This window comes from Benincasa hispida, chromosome 11 (genome assembly GCF_009727055.1).
Source record: "Benincasa hispida cultivar B227 chromosome 11, ASM972705v1, whole genome shotgun sequence".
Classification (NCBI taxonomy): domain Eukaryota; kingdom Viridiplantae; phylum Streptophyta; class Magnoliopsida; order Cucurbitales; family Cucurbitaceae; genus Benincasa; species Benincasa hispida.
In genome coordinates, this window is record NC_052359.1 from 10,345,169 (window position 1) to 10,363,609 (window position 18,441).

The 18,441-nt window shown below is 35.0% G+C and overlaps 1 protein-coding gene across 1 annotated transcript; it reads right to left on the reverse strand.

Moving 5' to 3' along the window:
* Window positions 1–700: 700 nt before the first annotated feature.
* LOC120089916 (proteasome activator subunit 4) lies at window positions 701–17,448 on the reverse strand. Its single transcript, XM_039047359.1, has 35 exons — window positions 16,987–17,448; window positions 15,842–15,944; window positions 15,640–15,752; window positions 15,111–15,233; window positions 14,313–14,414; window positions 14,060–14,225; window positions 13,119–13,235; window positions 12,970–13,037; window positions 12,768–12,866; window positions 12,474–12,690; window positions 11,485–11,718; window positions 11,272–11,399; window positions 11,053–11,170; window positions 10,616–10,816; window positions 10,387–10,542; window positions 10,191–10,267; window positions 9,880–10,091; window positions 9,352–9,565; window positions 9,192–9,271; window positions 8,951–9,068; window positions 8,639–8,809; window positions 6,954–7,122; window positions 6,829–6,872; window positions 6,709–6,751; window positions 6,449–6,594; window positions 6,180–6,271; window positions 5,190–6,088; window positions 3,407–3,667; window positions 3,228–3,323; window positions 2,743–2,921; window positions 2,423–2,504; window positions 2,140–2,264; window positions 1,583–1,675; window positions 1,091–1,244; window positions 701–1,002 (listed from the first exon to the last, which is right to left on the reverse strand). The coding sequence occupies exons 1-35, from the start codon at window positions 17,145–17,147 to the stop codon at window positions 961–963; spliced, it is 5,403 nt and encodes a 1,800-aa protein (XP_038903287.1). The 5' UTR covers window positions 17,148–17,448; the 3' UTR covers window positions 701–960.
* Between the last annotated feature and the right edge of the window lie 993 nt (window positions 17,449–18,441).

An 18,441-nucleotide genomic window follows, 5' to 3' on the forward strand; every position in this document is an offset into this window, starting at 1 on the left:
TCAATGGAAATTTTTGGAATAAGAGTAAAGCTTCAACAATTTTATACTATCTAAAATTATTTTGTGTGGGAATCAAAGTTAAGAGCATTGTAATGTTCAAATGTTGAATCCATTAAAAAAGAAATAATATTATTAGAACCCACTAAAATGAGAGAACAGAAGTGGTACACTGAATGGAAGTTTTTAGTTCTATTATTGATGATCAAGTTGATAAAGTTAGTAAACATGAAATGGAAAAGAATGACTTTTTTCCCCCATTTTTATTCTCTTTGGATATTCAATTCCTTCCATCAAACATCTTTAGGAAAAAGGAAAGAAAGAAAACAATGAACACAACTCGTTACTACTTGATTATGATAATACTTTGAACATGAACTTAACTCGTAATAGTTCTCATACATGTTGACGGCCACTTTAACCCCAATTTCTAGGGCGTCCAATTTTTTTTATATTTTTAGGCTGGTTCTTTTTGTAAGCTTGACAAGATTAGTACACTTCATCCATAACTGATTTTCTTATTTTAAAATTTGTGTTCTTTTAATAGTACAACAATTGTGTTCTTTTTATAATACAACAATTGCAGAGATGATATTCAAACTTTGATCTTAGAGGAGGAAATGCATATGAATTATCACGAGTTAAACTCACTCTGACTTCAAAATTTGTGTTCAACCAATAACTAATAATAGAAAGATGTGGCTAACGTTCATTTTAGACCATATAAATTATTGAATATACCAAAGAAAAACCTTTAATTTAGATGAAGGCAGTAGGGATAATGGCACTTCATTTCCTCGCTAAATTCTATGAGCCTCATACAATGCAATGCAATGCAATTTTGAACAGTGGCAGCTCAATACTATGGACTTACAGAATATGATCAATAATGTTTATACAAGAATATCAACTGTGACTACATTCTTTAACTATATCTTTTCCTCCAAATTTTACACTATTTGTTCAAGCAAAGTATGATGATGAAGAGGATGTATCGGCCAGAATCTGCAAAACAAAAGAATAACAGTTCAGAGAAAGTTCGATAGTCGATCGATCTAGAATATCAAAATATACGACACCAAACTAAACCCACCTCCAGTTGCTCTTCACTAAATGAATCTTTCTGAATGTTCCAAGTATCGGCATGAGTCCTTCGAAACTCGGCAATGGCTTTTGTTACAGTAACTTTCACAGGTGAAGGCTCCATGCTGAACCGAGCAAGCAGCGTGATACACTCCGGCAGCCAACTGAAAGAGTATTAGATACAGGAAATGGTATGAATTTATGTCTAAATAGTTCAGATGGCTCAACTATCAAAACTCCCCATATTAGTCCCAGAGAAGATATAAATTGAACTTCCCAGGAGGGAAACCTAAACTTAAGCTGTTCAGCCGTCTAGTGGATGTGATAAGCTAAGTTGAATAATCATATACTATGCTAACTTGGAATAAGCTAACAAATTTAGAATGGATAGGAGTTGAATTGATGAGGATAACTATAAAAGGGAAATGCTCACTATATTGGTTATCATGCTTGGCTGTCCCAAAATATATTACAAAACAATCTGACAAGAATAAATGTATACCTTGGCATATCATAAGGAGCTGACAAGACAGAAGCTGCCAAAGCAAGTACTGCACCGTGAACCGTAGCTAGAGACTGACCCGAACTTAAATTTCTGAAATTGACAACATAAAATTCTTTGAAATGATAGTCTGTACAATAAATGCAAAACAGACGCAATATATCAGTGCAAGAACACCTATTTTTAGGTCTAACATTAATGCTATACTAAAATGTCAAACATAAAAACTTGGATGCTCACACTAGGTATCTTCCATTCATCCTAGTGAAAGCTTTGACAGCGAGAATAATGTATTAATTCTCATTTCACTCCACATTTCTCCCAAAAAAAAAAATTAATATATATATATATATGTTAAACGAATTATTATGAAAGGCTAGGAGCACAAACTTGTAACCACATTCCTAATGCAGTTAAGGACGCGACAAGAATAAGACAATGAGTCACATTTCTCAATCCTATTCAGAAAAGGTTAAAAACATGGCCAAAAAGAAGTAATCAATAACATTCTTTTAGATGGTAGATTAGATGACATATATAAGGGAATTAAAATTAACCTTTTTCTTCTCTTTCCTTGGAGATTATTTGCTTCCGTGCATGCTCGCTCACGGAAATCTCTAGCTAGATCTTCGTCCCCACCCTTCATAAGACCTGCTAGAACTGTCGCAGCATGCTCTCTTACCTGAATCAAATATTGGGAATCATATCAAAAGAAGATACAAATCCCGTCACTGGTCACCGGCCAAGGGGGTCAAAGTAGCAAAATCATCTATCGGCAAAGCGTAGTGCAATGAGACACCTGCATACTTCTTGTTAATAAATAGGGAATCAGGAACTTACCTCCACTTGGTTGTCAATAAGAAGCTTTTCAACAGTTCTCCAAATTTGTTGCTTCTCTGGACTTGTGAGAATGTACGTGTGCCTGTATTTATTACCGAAAGAAGGTAAGGAAAAAGAAAAGAACACTAAAAGTAATTCAACTGACGCCACGTGATATTGCCAATATCTTGTGTTTATCGAACAAATCTAAGAGGTGAAGAGAATGTCAACACAAAACAGGAACCTAATGAATTCGTGGTCTTATTTCGAAGTAGAACTAATTCAAAGAACAGATGCATTGCTTGGAAGTAAAGTTAGTGGGCAGCCAATTAACAGTCTACCTGTACATGAATGATCGAAGATATGTCAAGGTAGCAGATCTTGTTCTCCAGTTAGAATCACCAGCTGAAGAGAGAATTACAGATATAACCTTCTGCAGATGGGGTTCCCAGAAGACCCTCCATTTAAGCAATCCAAAAGCTGCCTTTGCCAATGCTGACAAATCTTTATTCGATGTCTCCTTCATAACCAAAGAGGGGAAGGGGGGGGAAACAATAGCGATTATAAGTAACATATATGCAGATTATACCTTTTTTAGCCATGCCATAATAAACCAAGTTAGCAAAAAGACACAATAAGCAAAATGCATGAGTCCCTTTATTCAAAAGATTTACACTGCTAATTTTGTTATTATACTAAAAGATGCAGGAAAAGTGGTAAGAAGTCCATCAAAGTTCTCTAAATGATCCATTCACTGGATTAAAATTTTGCAACTTGCAATTAAATCAATCAAGTATGTGCAATAGAGAAGTTGGTTTTTGCATACCTGCAAGGAAATTACAGGATATAGAAGACCCACAATAACATCTAACAAATGAGAAGATCTTCCAGACTTCATTGATGATATGAGAAAATGGAATAGCTGCAGAAGTGGAAGAGAGTTCAGCATAATAAATTAAAATGATAGACTCCTGAAAGTTCAAAACAGATAGTTATGATATTTACCGTTTCCATCCATTTGACATTATCTTCTGAATCAACATTTGAGTGTCCATTTTGAACTTTTGATGCGTCCAAGTTAATGGAATGGCTTGAGTTGTGAATATTCTTTACTGCTTGAGTTGCACGTTCAATTAAAAGCTTAACCCATCTTTCCTCTTTAAGTTCAACATCAGCATCTTCATGTGAATGATCACGAGGATGAGATGCATGAAGCCTAATGTTTGAGCAAACAACAGAAAGAGTCACACCTATTGCTTCCCTTACCTGTTCAAGAAAATAACACCAAGATTAATGATAGTTGGCTTCCTTTTTTCTTTCTTCTTTCGATTTGGCAAAAATAAGATAGCAAATTGATATTCCAATTGGAAACTTGTTTCCATGTATCCAACTTAACTCGTCCAATAACAAATTTCTTGTGCTCTATAGAGCACAATTAAAATGAAGATAAGTACAATCAATACAGAATTTGATGTCTTAAAAAGTGAAATAGAGAAAAAAAAAATTATTGAACATGTCAACAAAACCTGTAACCCTATGCTTGAAATTGTGATATCGATAACCAAAATTTATGCACCAACACAACATTGAGGTAAACATAGTAAAAAAGTACCAAGTTCCAAGTTCCAAAATCTGCTATGACGATGCACTTACATTCATATGTTATCAACATTTTCTTTAATCTCTCAATTGACGATTTTAAAGGGCTAGGTGGATTGAGCACGTCTTCCAAAAAATAACGATACAATGCTTCATGTGATGCAGTTTTCCATTATACTATGAAAATTACTTGTTTTCAAAAGTATTCTCAAATACAAGATATATAATTACTCGGCATTTTCTAATCTCAGAACCAGAAAAAAAAAAAAAAAAAAAAAGGTTAAAATATTAATAAAAGAAAAAGGTTAAATTACAAATTTGGTCCCAATGGTTTGGAGAAAGTTAGAATTTAGTCCTTATGATTTGACAAAACCCTTACCGTAGAGACTAACTTATAAGTTTTACCAAACCATGAGGATGAAATTCTAACTTTTAAAACTACAAGAACTAAATTCCAACTTCTCCAACTATAAGAACCAAATTTGTGATTTAACAAAAAAGGAAGAAAAAAAGAAATAATAGATTAGGAATTTAAGATGATCTAGGTAGACATGCTTGTTTGGATATTTGAGCATAAAGCCCAAATAATTCTTCAAGACGTCTGGGTTTAGAACCCTATTTCATTTTATTCTCAATGAAAGTCATTATATTCATTAAAAAAACAAGAGAGAGAACCCTCTCTCTCAATTAACTACACAGAATAACCTCCTGACCATATAATACTTCATGTAAGAAATTCATGAAATAATAATGTGCTAGATGGATGACTACCAAGATTAGACCTGATGTCATTAAAGACATTTGAGTTTATATTTCAGAATAGTGGCAAAGAGAAATTCATGGAATATCAATGCCTTATATGGAAACTACTATGATTAGAACTGATGTCATTGACGACATTCATACGATTTTATGCTTCAGGATAGTGGCAGCAGAGCAAAGGAGAGGGAAATTCCCCCTTCTTAGATTAAGATTTGAAAATTTTATGTCAAGAAGAAAATTTTCTACCAAATTTGCCCCAAAATTTTTAGGATGGAAAGTTTATATATTATATATAAATTAATATTTTGCCTGCACATCAAAATTTCTAGCTCTGCCTATTCCTTCATCGTCAATTTAGGTTTTCGATGACATGCAAGCAGAATGAAACTGACTAGAAATATAATACATAGAAGAGAGACATGCTTACTTGGGAAGAAGAATGACACATATTTCCAAGTAGCTCCTCAAGAAGTCTAATATGTAGTTGTATCTCGGCCGATGGCATTTTTGAAGGGGATAATTCTATAAGTGAAGCTGATAGAAAAGCATAGCGCTTGGCTACAATAGTGGTAGTTGCTGCTGCAGGCAAAGGTCTAGCCAAACACTCCAGAATCTGTTGTCTTAAGAAAGGAATTCTTGTTCCATATTTCCCTTTTCCAGTGACTGCATAACGAATGCAAGCTGCCCACTCTGGTATAGATTCTACAGACTGTGCCAGAATAATATTCTGCAATTGGACCATAATCCAGCTTTCCCAGGCATCTAAAAGGCCATCAACATCAGAGTGCAATATGCCAGCCAATGCTTCAGCAGCAACACACTGCTTAGACCTTTCGCTTGAATTGGCAAATTCTTCCAACGTACTTTTTAGTGATAATAGTACAGTGATCCCACATTCCTGTATCAACCGTTTGAAAATCCGAGCAAAATTTGAGTAAAAAGTATCACTTCCGGTCAATGATATCCAACTAGGAGTGCGGGGCCATGAAGATGAGAAGTCAAAATAAAAACGGGTGATTGATTTGTCAGCTTGACTCTGGAAAGAAGAGTTTCTATGGTTTCCACCAGAGGCTGCAGCATCAGCATCAGTTATGTGGACATGAGAGAGACTATTAAAAGTCTCGCTGAAAAATCCCTCTTCCTGAAAAATTTGTGTCAAAGCTCCTTCAAGGGATGACTTCGAATCTAATTGCATTTCCACAGGCGAGACATGTTCCTCCTGACCAGAAACTTTGTAAGGTGATTCTTTCAGTAAGGTATTCAAAGCTGAGATTGCAAGTATTCTAGTTTGGGGGAGATGACTTTTCAAATTCATCAAGAAGTGACCTGGAAAAGCGTTGGCATAGGAATTCAAGAAATAGGAAAGAAAATAAATTGATTTAATACATAATGTCATCACACAAATGAATTATCAAACCGGCTGTTTCACTGAGGATCTTTGATGAGCTTGGATTATTCCGAGATGCCATCGCCAATAAAAGCAAAACTCTGTTAGCCATCAAATTGTACCTACAAAGAAGGAAAGAAACATTTAACTCGATTTAAAAATCCCATAAGTCAAAGTCAGTACTGCAATGGGTTACATCATTGTGTGAATTTGTCCCTCAAAGTCGGGTAGAGAGCTCGACTGATCGTACAGACCATTAACATTTCACTGCAATAAGTAAAGCAAAATAGGAAGTTTACCGCCAGTGTAAGCTGGTAGAATCAAAACTCATTGAACTAAGCTGTGAAACCAAATCAGCAAAATCCATTTCACCCATTTGTTTCTCGGATGTTAAGAAAATGTTCTTGGATACTCCAGAAAAGTGAATGTTAAATTTGACAAATAGCTGCAGAAAGTCACATAAGATATTACTGAAGGTTCTTCCTTGATGAGGTACATCTTATTTAAGAAATAGAATAAAATCACAATTTCCATCAAATTATTTTGGAAGTTGCTTTACCTCATTGATTGCTTTCTGGGCCTTCAGCGATTCATGATGGGAGCTTCACGCAAAAAGGAGAATAAGTGAACATGGCAGATATTTAAAAGATATGGATTCAAGGCAGGAAAAAGAAGTTACCTTGAAAGGATTCCAAAAATAAATGAAGAAAAGGACTTTGAATCCTGGTATAGAAAAAGCAAAATATATCATGAACATTTCATTACTAATATAATCTGTTTAAAGACCTCTGTTATGATAGTTACCACTGTCATATGCTTCAGAACTGTTGGGGTGGCAAGAATCGCACAGGAACCTAGTACAGCGTATTCAGGTGACTTGGCGGTCTTTAAATTCTCAGAAAGAGAGAGAACACACTTCGAAATCATAGATGGCCATCTCTTTAGCAACTTCATAAGAGACTTTCCAGCAAGTCTGAGCAGCAAGCCAAACAGTTGCCATTAGTATAACTGCTAAAACACTTATAATATCAAATTAGAAATCATATATAAAATTGACAAACCAAAAATATGCAGAGTTGACATCAATGTATAGAACTGTCACTGTCACTAACTAACATTATACTAATGGAAAAAATAAGATAATCATATTGATAAGCAGAAAAGTAATAAAAAGTTGCCAACTACCAGGGAACTCTACACAACTGAAATGAGCAGAAAATCTTAACAGTAGACTTTTTGCACTATTGAAAAGTAATTGAAATTGACTAGTATTATCATTCAATTATTGGAAGTATATCCCTGGGAAAGATCCAAGAGGCTCCCAATACTCTGCCAATGATTAAATATACCAAAAAAGGAACTAACTCCTAAAGTTCATATCATCCTCAATTTGGGAGCCTCTTGAAAGAGCCACCCTATTCACTTGCAAATTGGAAAATCAGTACCAAAGGTACTTGCCCATTCCCACATACCATCATAGAAAAAGAATCTTGCAAGAACATAAGTACCCCCAAAGTATTAGGATCACGTAGGGATGTAATATTGTACTTAAGCCCAAAACTTTAACTGGAAAATCTAGCAAAACCGTGTTACTAGAAAGTAGTAAGGGCTTAAAACAACTAGAAAAGTACTGTCAATGACTTTGTAGTTTGTACAGCTGACCCGATGAAATACTTGATGAATGGAAGACTATGGCAATAATGATGTATGCAGACAAAACTAATAGGCACGGTAAAGCAACACAACCAAATACCTATTGGGCTATTTAGCACTCAACCACTCTATTTAAGTAATAATCAACAATTGCTAGCATCCTAAAGGAAAACTTTAATTCAATTGACGTAGCATCATGATTCCAACGTGCTTTGCTTGATGAGGAAACGTTTTACGTGCTTTGCTTGATGAGGAAACATTTGATATTTTCAAGCTTCTTCATAGCTTTAGGAATTCTGTAGTATCTCGGGGGGAGGAGATGTTCATATTTGGAACCCTAGTTTAACCGAAGGGTTCTCATGTAAATCCTTTTCCTTTGTTTGATTAATCCTTCTCCCTCGAGTGATTCAGTCTTTGCCTCGTTGTGGAAGGTAAAAATTCCAAGAAAGTTAGGTTTTTTCTGGTTTGGTAGGTCCTCTACAGAAGAATTAACACCTTGAATAGGATTGTTGTATGTTATAGCTTACTGATCTCAGTCCCTTCAGAAGCAGCAGTCTCTTATCCTCATGATAGTAAACTCCACAGAAGAATTATGAAAGCACAAGACGCATCCGTCTAGTTCTGTTTGGTTTTTCGGTTATTTCAATTTTGTCGGTTTTGATGCGCCTTCAAAGTAAACCTTGTAGGAATTGGGAGGTTTGAGATCAAAAGGCTCACTTCTTTATAATGTACAGAACAAGATTAAATGATTGCATTAATATTAAATAGATGGTTGCTATGACTAACACACGAACAGTTTCGTGTCTAGCTACAGGGTAGTGTCTTAGAAGACTTACACACGAACAGTTTCATAACTGTGCAAGGAGAGATCTAAAAGATCATCCACCAAAAGAATCACATGCTCTGATGGACAGAAATTTCCAGAAACTCGGTATAAATGGTAGGATGATTGTGATGATCTCCACGTACTGTGCATGTATGCTTTGTCAATAAGTGCCCACCTTGGCCTGATAAAAAATTTAAACAATAATACTTAGGATTGAGAGAGACTCAAGTTAAACACCAATATAATACTTAACCACAATAATATCACCTAGTGAAATTTTCAGGGGAAAAAAATAAAAAGAAAAAGAAAAGGAAAATGCTACCTTTTCTTGCCTTTAGAGAAAGTGGACATGATAAAATTTGTAGGAGGCTCAATAATAGCTGCAGATTCCAACTTCCAAGCATGCCTATGGTTGGACCATTCATCATACTCCAGACTACCTATATGAAAGAAAAATCATTAGTTGTTTTACGAAGGGATGTGAACCAAAGTTGGGCCAAGGACAAAAACACAAAAATGTAGCCAAGACGATAAAAAAAAACTTAAACAAACATATACTTTACCATAATTTCCTAAAGCATCCATTATGCGGATAATGAGTATCAATAAAACACTGTCATCAGCTTTTTTTTCCAGCAAATACCTGCTCACCACACGATGAAAGTGGCAATCAACATATTAGACCATGACAAATTGGAAACAAAAATAAGATTCATGTTGTACCTGCAGGCTGCATGTATAATTTCGGCAGCTTTTTCCCTTAATTTAGTGGAGCCAACACTTGGACCTGATGCCCCAGCTATGAAGAAAGAATGAACTGGACTTCCAACCTTCCCATTCTTCAAGGATGGAATGAAATCAGGCAAGCAAGACAAAACACCTTGCAATGAAGAATCAATGCGCAATAGAATCACTTTCAAGTGATCTTTCTCATCTCCTGCATGATCAAGTAGCAACCAGTATAGTGTTACTACTTCGCTTCTTGCATAACCATAATCTTGAGGCAAAAGACATCGATAAACACATGAATGTAATAAGCTACTCCTGATCATAATAAAAAGCACATACATTCAGATAATTTAAAGAATAACTATAATAAAGATCTCTGAAATTAGTAAACTCCTTGTTTCTTGTTAAACAAAAACAAAAACAAAAAAAACAGCGAACTCCTAGAAATACTCATATCCTTCCTGATAAAATCTACCTAGGTTTGTGCAAGCACTGCTTGCGAGGAACAAGAATGTAGAGCACCTGGATCAGCATGGATTTTGCTGTCACAAAATTTTAACAGATCATCCAAAGCTGATTGAAAATGAAGATCCAATAATTCATTTGCAAACTGAATTTCTTTGTCATTAGGAATGTGCCACTTGGGGATAACTAATGGTGACTCGTCATTTGAATAATCTTTTGTACTGATCCATTCCTCTAATGCTGAAGCATCCGGATGGCGTACAGTGCACCTTTACCAGAAATTTCAAACTCCAATGAATTGGGAAAAAGAGGAAAGAGAAGGATGTCAGGAGATCAACTAGAATGCTATTGAAAAGAGATGAACATACATGTACTGGTCAATAGGATAATAGAGAATCAAACTCCCGAAGAGAGACCTAAGAAGATGATCAGCAGCCCCATTCACCTGTTATACAACCACAAGAAAATTTTTCAAAATTGACTAAACAGACTTATTCATCGAGGTGTTCAAAATATCATTTGAGGTGATTGTCAATTATCAAGATAACTCAAGCAGACATTGACCTTCCATGATGGAGAATCAAAACCACAAGCAATAGTTTCCTTGAATTGGTCTTTATAAGGAAGTAGTGCAGGGCCTGCATAACTGACGGCTACAGATAACATCTTCAAGTGATAGTCAATTGCAGTTTCAAGAGCTGGAGAAAGTGCTGGTTTTCCCTGAAAAGAAAATTGTCGCAATTCTTCACATGTTATCAAATTATTGGCACGAAGTGTGTGAAGTTAAAAGAACCTTGGATTTTCCTTCCGCTCCAAATCCTGTACTAGGCATTGCTTTCATAGAGGACATAGCAGATGACAAAACTGGCGCAACAAGTTGAGCAACTGCCTCTTCTGGGTCAGAATGAACACATGCACAACAAAGAAGTCCAACCTCTGCAACTGCACCAGGAAGAATATTTGTCTTGACAAATTTGGCAATTTTGTTTAAAGCCTGCAAGTGATAAAAGAAAATAAAATTATACCTTGTGGAGAAACAAATTTATGAGGAACATTCAATTCCTTCATTTTGTAGATGGTAGGGAATTACAAAAAAGAAGGGGCAAAGAAGGGATAAACCCTTTGCCAAAGGAAGTATAAGAGCAGCAAGACTATATCTAAGCAAGACGGAAAGAAACTTGTTAAGTTGCTGGAAAAGCAAAGTTGAAGCAGTCATGAAGTCTATGAAACCTGAGCAAATAATGGCTTTGAAAGCCTTCCAAGCAAGATTTCAAGCATACAGTAGTAGTAAGGTCCATCATCAACCAGAAAAGTTCCTGAAGCTGATGACGAATGTAGACCCTCATTCCTGTCAAAGCAATCAGTAATGCCTAAATAATGATTTAGCAACTGAAAATGGATTTAAAAAATAATTTGGCCAAAAAGATAAAACTCAGTGCCATCACTTACAGAACACTGCTAGGTTCCAGGTGCAGAAGTAAGGAGAATAGGCGACATAAGAACTCATCCAACCATTCGGAAAATCGGATCATTGGAATAATAGACAGCTCATCTAAGTTATCATTCAAAGAAGCTAACTGCGAATTTAAGTTTTGATCATCAGAGGCAAAATTAAGGAGAAAACAGACAAAAATGAATTTATGTTGTTACTTGTATACTCACATTGGAGAATAGAGAACCAATTAATTGCATGGTGGCCAGAGTTTTAGGAGGATCATTGGCATCCATACCAAGTAAGGCGTTGGATAGTGAAACCATGAGAAGATTAACGAACTCATCATCGGCAACAAGATCAGTTGACTTTACAGTTGAAGCTGACAAAGAAGTCAGAAATAATGGACGCCCAACAAATGCTACTGACATAACAGCAGTTTTCAACTGGTGGGTAGCAGTCATCTGGACAAACAAATAGAACAAGTAAACTAATCACATGCAACTAAAACACTTGCAACCAAATAAAAGACCAAACGGAATTTATTTTGCACGGGAAACCCTCAAATGACGAAAAGATAGGTAAAGGTTAAAATAAAGCCTGCAGACACCACCCAAACTGGACCCAACATGTTTGTTTAGATGAATTTCAAGTTTCCATCTTTAAAATATGTGTATATATATCAAGCTTCTCAATTGTTATATTCATTTTTCCCACCATTTCCTCTTCCTTCCTCTCTTTCCACAGTTCCACTTTGAAGCTTCTGCACGCGTACACTTCTAACCCAAATATATATATATATATACACTCTCTCCTCATTAAATATTATAATTTTTTAATTATTAGTTTTCATCTTTCTCTCTCTCTCTCTCTCTCTCTCTCAGACAGCAACCATTAGTCTCTGTCCTTTTTTACTTCAATACCATCTTACTCTAAGTTCCCCTTTTCATAGACACCTTCAATTCCCTTTTTCTAATCTACGCCTTTCCTTCTTTTAGTTGTCATGCTCATGCATAAAAGAACTAACCTCACCCGATAAAAAAGACTACGTGATCAATTCCATCAGTTTTATAAGATAGATTTTAGTCAGACCCTCTATAAGGAAGCCAACGTACTTGGCTTGGTGTCAATCACTAGTCAAAACTACACAGCCCACCTACATAACATATTCTATATTTAGGGATCTAAGCTTTTTTTAAGAAGAGGCAATATGACTAACCGTCTCCAAGGCCATATGAAATCGAGAGGCCACAAAGGGAAGAACCAAAGAAGGCTCTACATAAGATAAAATAGAGGTTGCAGCTGCAACTGTTTCAGAAAGATGTTCATTTTTGCTATACTGACCACGATCAATTAACTTTAGGATTGTATTGACAAAAGATTTTCTTTCTGACGGTCCTAAATACAGCTTGTTCTGATTATTCTCATCTGCTTTCCTGGAATAACAGTATTTTATTAGAAAGCCATAACGGGTAACAATATGTTTTGCTAACCAAATGCTGGAAATTCTCACTGCTCTGCCTGAAGCCGTTTCCGGAAGGTAATAACCAAATGAAGCAAAAATCGCTCCAACACATAAGTCCAACGCCCACCATTAGAAGGATGATAGTATCTGTTACATAATTTTTTGCGAGAGATTTAATTTAAAAAAAAAATAGAAAGATAAGTTTTGATAGACCTAAGAATAGCAAGCGTTAAAATGACAATGAACTAACTGTTCGAGAAGGTTGACCAATTTCTCAAGGTGAAGCTGTGCTGAACTACCAGGCTTTAGTAGATATACCTGCAATTTAAACATTAATGCACATTTATATAGTATCTCCCCTGAATATCATAACATAGAGGCTTCATAAAATCAACTTACGATTGATTTTGCAATGGCTTTAGATGGGGTGCCCATCTTATTGGAAAACAAGAACCTGGTGTTTCGAGGAACATCCACGGAGAATGGGTATGATCCACTACCGTTTGCCACTGGAACCTACAATTTTCTCACATGAAGGATGAGTGTCTGTTTGGCAGTTGAGTTTCAATTAATTTCCTTTATTCAGGATAATGAAAATAATTAACTAAATAATTATTTATTTAATTAGATAAAAGCAATGCCCATTTGATTCGACACCAATAAACCTAAAGGTTTTTTTCAAGATACAGTATTATATATAGAAAAACAAATAAGAAAGATGAAAATTTAGAAACGACAAAAAGATGATATTAATTTCATAAATGGTCTGTTTTCGGCATATCACCTTTTTCTTTCTTCACTATTGATATATAACAAAAAGATGATGTATAATAAGAATATAACTTTAACCATCAAAATTATATAATAAATTAGTCTAATGAAAATATGATTTCACTTGAAATAACTGAAGAATATTTATTAAAACTTCATCAATTTATTTTTGAGAGACAGTGAAAGTCAAACCAAACATGTCCTGAACTTCTAGAAATTTCAAAAGGAATTTCCTTGCCTTAATGTTTCCAATTTTTAATGTTTCAATTGCAACTCAAGTAAGCCCTAAAACTTTTAAATTTCCACAAAGGTAGACAGACAATAATTTTTTGTAACAAAAATGAACCACGAGAAAAGGTCTATAACATGATCAACTACAACTGAGTAACTAACAAACAGAAACCACCGAATGGTACTTCTAAACTGAATCTAACCATCACTCATTTAAGATGATCCTTAAATTGCAGTTTATGTAGCTCAAGTCCTCAACTACCGCATAGCAATCAACCTGGTACTTCTAACCAATACCTAACATAATTAAATTTAACTTGCAAAGTCCACATACTCACCTCAAACATGTTCAAGAACCTAGTGAAAAGTGTGGGCAAGAAACACTCCCAGTCTATGAAACTGTAATTCTTGACAACACGAGCTATAATGGCAGCCCACTGACTGTTCCAAAATTGGCAATTTGGAATTGAGTCCCAGTACTTCATACACTCTTCAATCCAATTGCTACCATACAATGGCAGGAAGTTAAGATCTGATAATTGAGCTACAAAACTACTTCAAATGAAATTTTCGCATAGGAGTACTCCTTACTGTGAAAAAAAGTCTTGGTTGTCTAAATTGGTAGGAAGAAACAGTCTGACAAAACCAGAACCTTCAAAGGATGAATTATGCCACGGATTTTCCAGCATAAATCTGCAAATTCCATCCATTAGTTGCACTGATTCTTTTTCCTCATTTAGAGGGGTGGGGATAGGAAACAAAGCCATTGTATAAAGAAAATAAAGTGTACAAGGACAGTTGTGAAGACGAGGGATCAATATTTTAATTATAAGATAACAAATATACAATAGTGATAATATGTGGAGGTGTGAGGTTAAAGATCAATTGACCGTTAATATGAGTTTAACTTGAAGAGAGATATGGGTGACTGGTTCCTAGATGACCTTTTAAGATCGATAATAACCAAATTTACAAATAAATGCAACAGATAGAAATGAGAACACAATTTTTTTTGCAGTCATGTAAAAAGTTTGGGGACATTTTCTTATTTGCATGACCAAGAATATACAAAAAGTTTTTTGTAACTGAGGGTTCCCAAGTGAAATTTTACATGCCTCAACTATTGTCCAATACTACAACTTCTAGAGTTAACCAAAACTAAATAATTAATATTTAGAGAGTAGCTACCAACTCAATCTCACCACCTCAAGCATTTAGATTTTCAACTCATCTCTTTCACCACCATGTCACTCCGTGGTACTTCATATATTTTAAGAATACATGCGTAAAATGTGAGCAAAACAAAAATAAGAAAGCAAAGAAAAATTGGAAATAGACTGAACTTATTTATTGACTAGTAGGTAATAAAGGAATAGTGCATATCACCACCTAAACTCTGCCCATATATCAGCAGCAGAACCAGCTGGGAAGAATCTCCGGCAAGACCTAACAAGAGAGGTTATTGCTTCAAAATGACGCTGCTTTAACCTCCAACCTTCAGGACCAGTGTTCCTAATAAGAAAGAAGGAAAAAAAAAAAAAGCAAAGCTATCAAAACAGATTACCAAGCAAATTAACCCACAAATACAAGCAATCAAGGATATTATACAGTTCATAGACCAGGGTCGGAACTTTAGCCCCTAAAATGATCTATCTGAAAGTAATGATGTAATCGCACATACCAAATTAGAAATGAGTGAATTTAATACCAAAGAGCACGTCAATATCCTTATGAAATCTAAGACCAAGAAATATTGAAAGCCATCACCCTGAATCTAACAACTCAAGGGTAAAGCATGAGTTTTGACTAGACATCAACAACATGAAGAGTTTAATATAACAAGAAAAAACATTCGCAAGACAATTGAACATATTGCATGCTCTAATAACCATCACCGTTTCTTGCTAGGATGACTGACCTAGTAAAATGTGTATGAACCAGAGTGTTGTACAGAGGTCGCCACTGAACTTTCAAGGAAAGCCTCTTCGAATACTTGTTTAGTATTCTGACTAGGATATTCCCCCATCTGACCTATAAAAATAAATAGAATCTTCTTTCAGGAAGGGGAAAGAGAAATAGCAACAAGGATTATATAACCTTTCAAACGTAAGAATGAGCACCTGAGCATACAGCTTGCCTTGTGACATGTGAAACAACTCTAACCCAATATCTACAACAGCAGCTACATCTTCCAGTGATACTTCGCTTTTGGCTTTGATAAAACTACATGATAATAATAAGCATCTAAGTAGTTACATTCAGGAAAATCATCAAAATTGGAACAAATGATTGGAAGCATCCTAATAAGCTGGGAAAATGGGGATGTGAAGATAAAACATCCTGCTTTTACCTAAGGCCAATGATAATTGCCGTTATACTTTCTTACAAATAAGAGATGGAGAGTAGCTACAAAATACTAAAGCAAGACCACTCTAAGTGGAGCAACATAGCGAATAAAATCCAAACAATCAATAACATCATAGACAGCCTTTGCTAGTCTCTCCTATTCATCTTAAGTCAAATTTATCAAAGGATTAATCACATTAACTCGACATTTTTTTATAGTATTAGCAGCCGAAGGGAATTGAAGCAGAAATGAGATGCAGATTCATCAAGTCAAGTTCTCCAACTCAAGCTAATTAGAGCACCTTTTTCAAAAAGCCTTTTTCCTGAACCCATTACTTTCATCAGAACATGGACATCTTCAAACCGTCTGATATTGTTATGTAACAGTGGTCCAGATATCCAAGAACATAAAGATCTTTGTATGAAAGAGATTTTTAAAAATAAATTAAATTTTAAAATAAAAGAAAGATCAATTTATCATCGGTAAGAATAGAATCCAGTTCCAGACACACCATGTTTAGTAAATAAATAGAATTCCTAGATTTCCGGAGGCATATTAATCCTCAGTTTCCAACTCCACGATACAGAGTTCAATGAAGTAGTAGGACTAGCATAAGCAAAGGGAAAGGGGTTCTTTTAGGCAAAAGCATAAAGCCAATTCAGACAACTGAGTTTAATCATGGTTAAAGACATTAAACCTTGATTAAACGATAAATCCTCCTACTATTCAAGAAGCCAATCCCCCCAAAAAAAAGAGAAAAAGAGAGAAAAAAAGGCATACAAACTTAAAGAAGTAGACAGACAGAACAATCCCAAGTAACAGTAACTGAAAAAAAAAAAAAACAACAAAAAGCGGAAATTAAGGAACCCATTAAAAGCAACAGCCGAATCAGAATCAAGAAAAAGGAGAAATACTGACAGGTCAATAACAGAGACCCATTTGAGCGTGGAATAAACAGAATCAAGATCATCAGGGCGATAAGAATCCTTGAGAGAATTGATAACCAGAGCGAAAGATTCCTTCTCTTTGGTGGTATCTAGAGCAACAGGGGGTGGAAGCCAAGCATTGTAGAGATGCATTTTCAGAATCAAAAACAAAGATTCGAAAGCTGAAAGCAGTCCAGATTTGGAATAATCTTATCAATGGGTAGAATTAGTGGGAAGAAGGTTTTTTGTGGGTTTTGTGGGAAGAAGAGAAGCTAATGAAACAGAGTGAGGAAAAGGGGGAATGTAAAATGGAAATTGGGAAATGGGTTTTACAAATTTGAGCCTCTGGTTTCTTTTTCAACAAGAAAGTTGCGACTTTCTTAGGCTTGGCTTTAGCGTAGCGTAGGAACACACACGTTGACGCAGAGTCGCAGCCAAGATGGGAGAGAGACGAAGAGGAGAGAGACGAAGAAATTGACATCTTTGTATTTCTTTTTCTTTTTATTTTCTTTCATATTCCAAAATATCTTTATGTGATAATTTTAGTTTTTTTATTTTATTTATTTGTCTTTGGTATAATTTTACATTGATCCTTTGCAATAAAAGAAATAATAATAATAATATTTTAGATTTTGGTTTAAAACACAAGTATTTCTTGCTTTCATTTGGGTTCTTACACATATTTATAATGTTGCTTTCATTTGGGTTCTTACACATATTAATCATAAATAAATTTTAAATTATAGTTTCAAACGTATTTATTCAAAAAGCTACCTGCAAGGAGATAATTGAACGGTTGATGCTAAGTTTTGGGGCCAAAATGGAATCTAATTCACTTTTTAATATGTAAGTTTTTTTTCACCTTTTGTGTGTGTCGTCATCAGTAAAAACTACCGAAACTACCTTATTATGCAAGCGTGTTAGAATTTTGCTTCCGTTATACTCGTTCCTTGCTCTTGCTACTATATATCCTCACTTTTAATCTTACTCTTGACTCTCATTTCTCATTCTCGATATTTTCACGACTATACATCTTCACTTTCGATCCTTATTCTTTACTCTAGCTACCTTACTATTCGCTCCCTTTTAATAAAATTAGCAAGAGCAAGAACGAGGAGCAAGAGAAAATAGAGAGATAGAGGAGCGAGAAAACTTAAACCCTAAGAAGCGAGGACGAGAGTAAGAATAACAAGAGTATGTAGCGAGGCAAGAGCAAGATCTCTATTGAGAATTGGAATTGTCTATAATTGTTTGGGGTTTTGTTCTAATAAGTTGTTTTGTTGTTTGTTTCAAGAAATGTCCTATAAGATGTCTCTTAGAATATTGATTCTACATATTATCTTTTTTCCTTATTTAGAAAATCATGCATTTTGATTTGTCTTTAATATTTTTCTTTTTTAAGCTATACAGATTTTGAATCACTACAACAATTTAGACTTTTGATGTC

Excerpts from the sequence above, each read along its gene's own strand:
- LOC120089916 (XM_039047359.1), bottom strand. The coding sequence starts at position 17,147 with ATGCATCTCTACAATGCTTGGCTTCCACCCCCTGTTGCTCTAGATACC. Across the intron at positions 10,543-10,615 it reads GAGCGGAAGGAAAATCCAAG|GGAAAACCAGCACTTTCTCC; the intron begins GTTCTTTTAACT and ends TTTTCTTTTCAG. Across the intron at positions 6,272-6,448 it reads TCTACCAGCTTACACTGGCG|GTACAATTTGATGGCTAACA; the intron begins GTAAACTTCCTA and ends CCTTCTTTGTAG.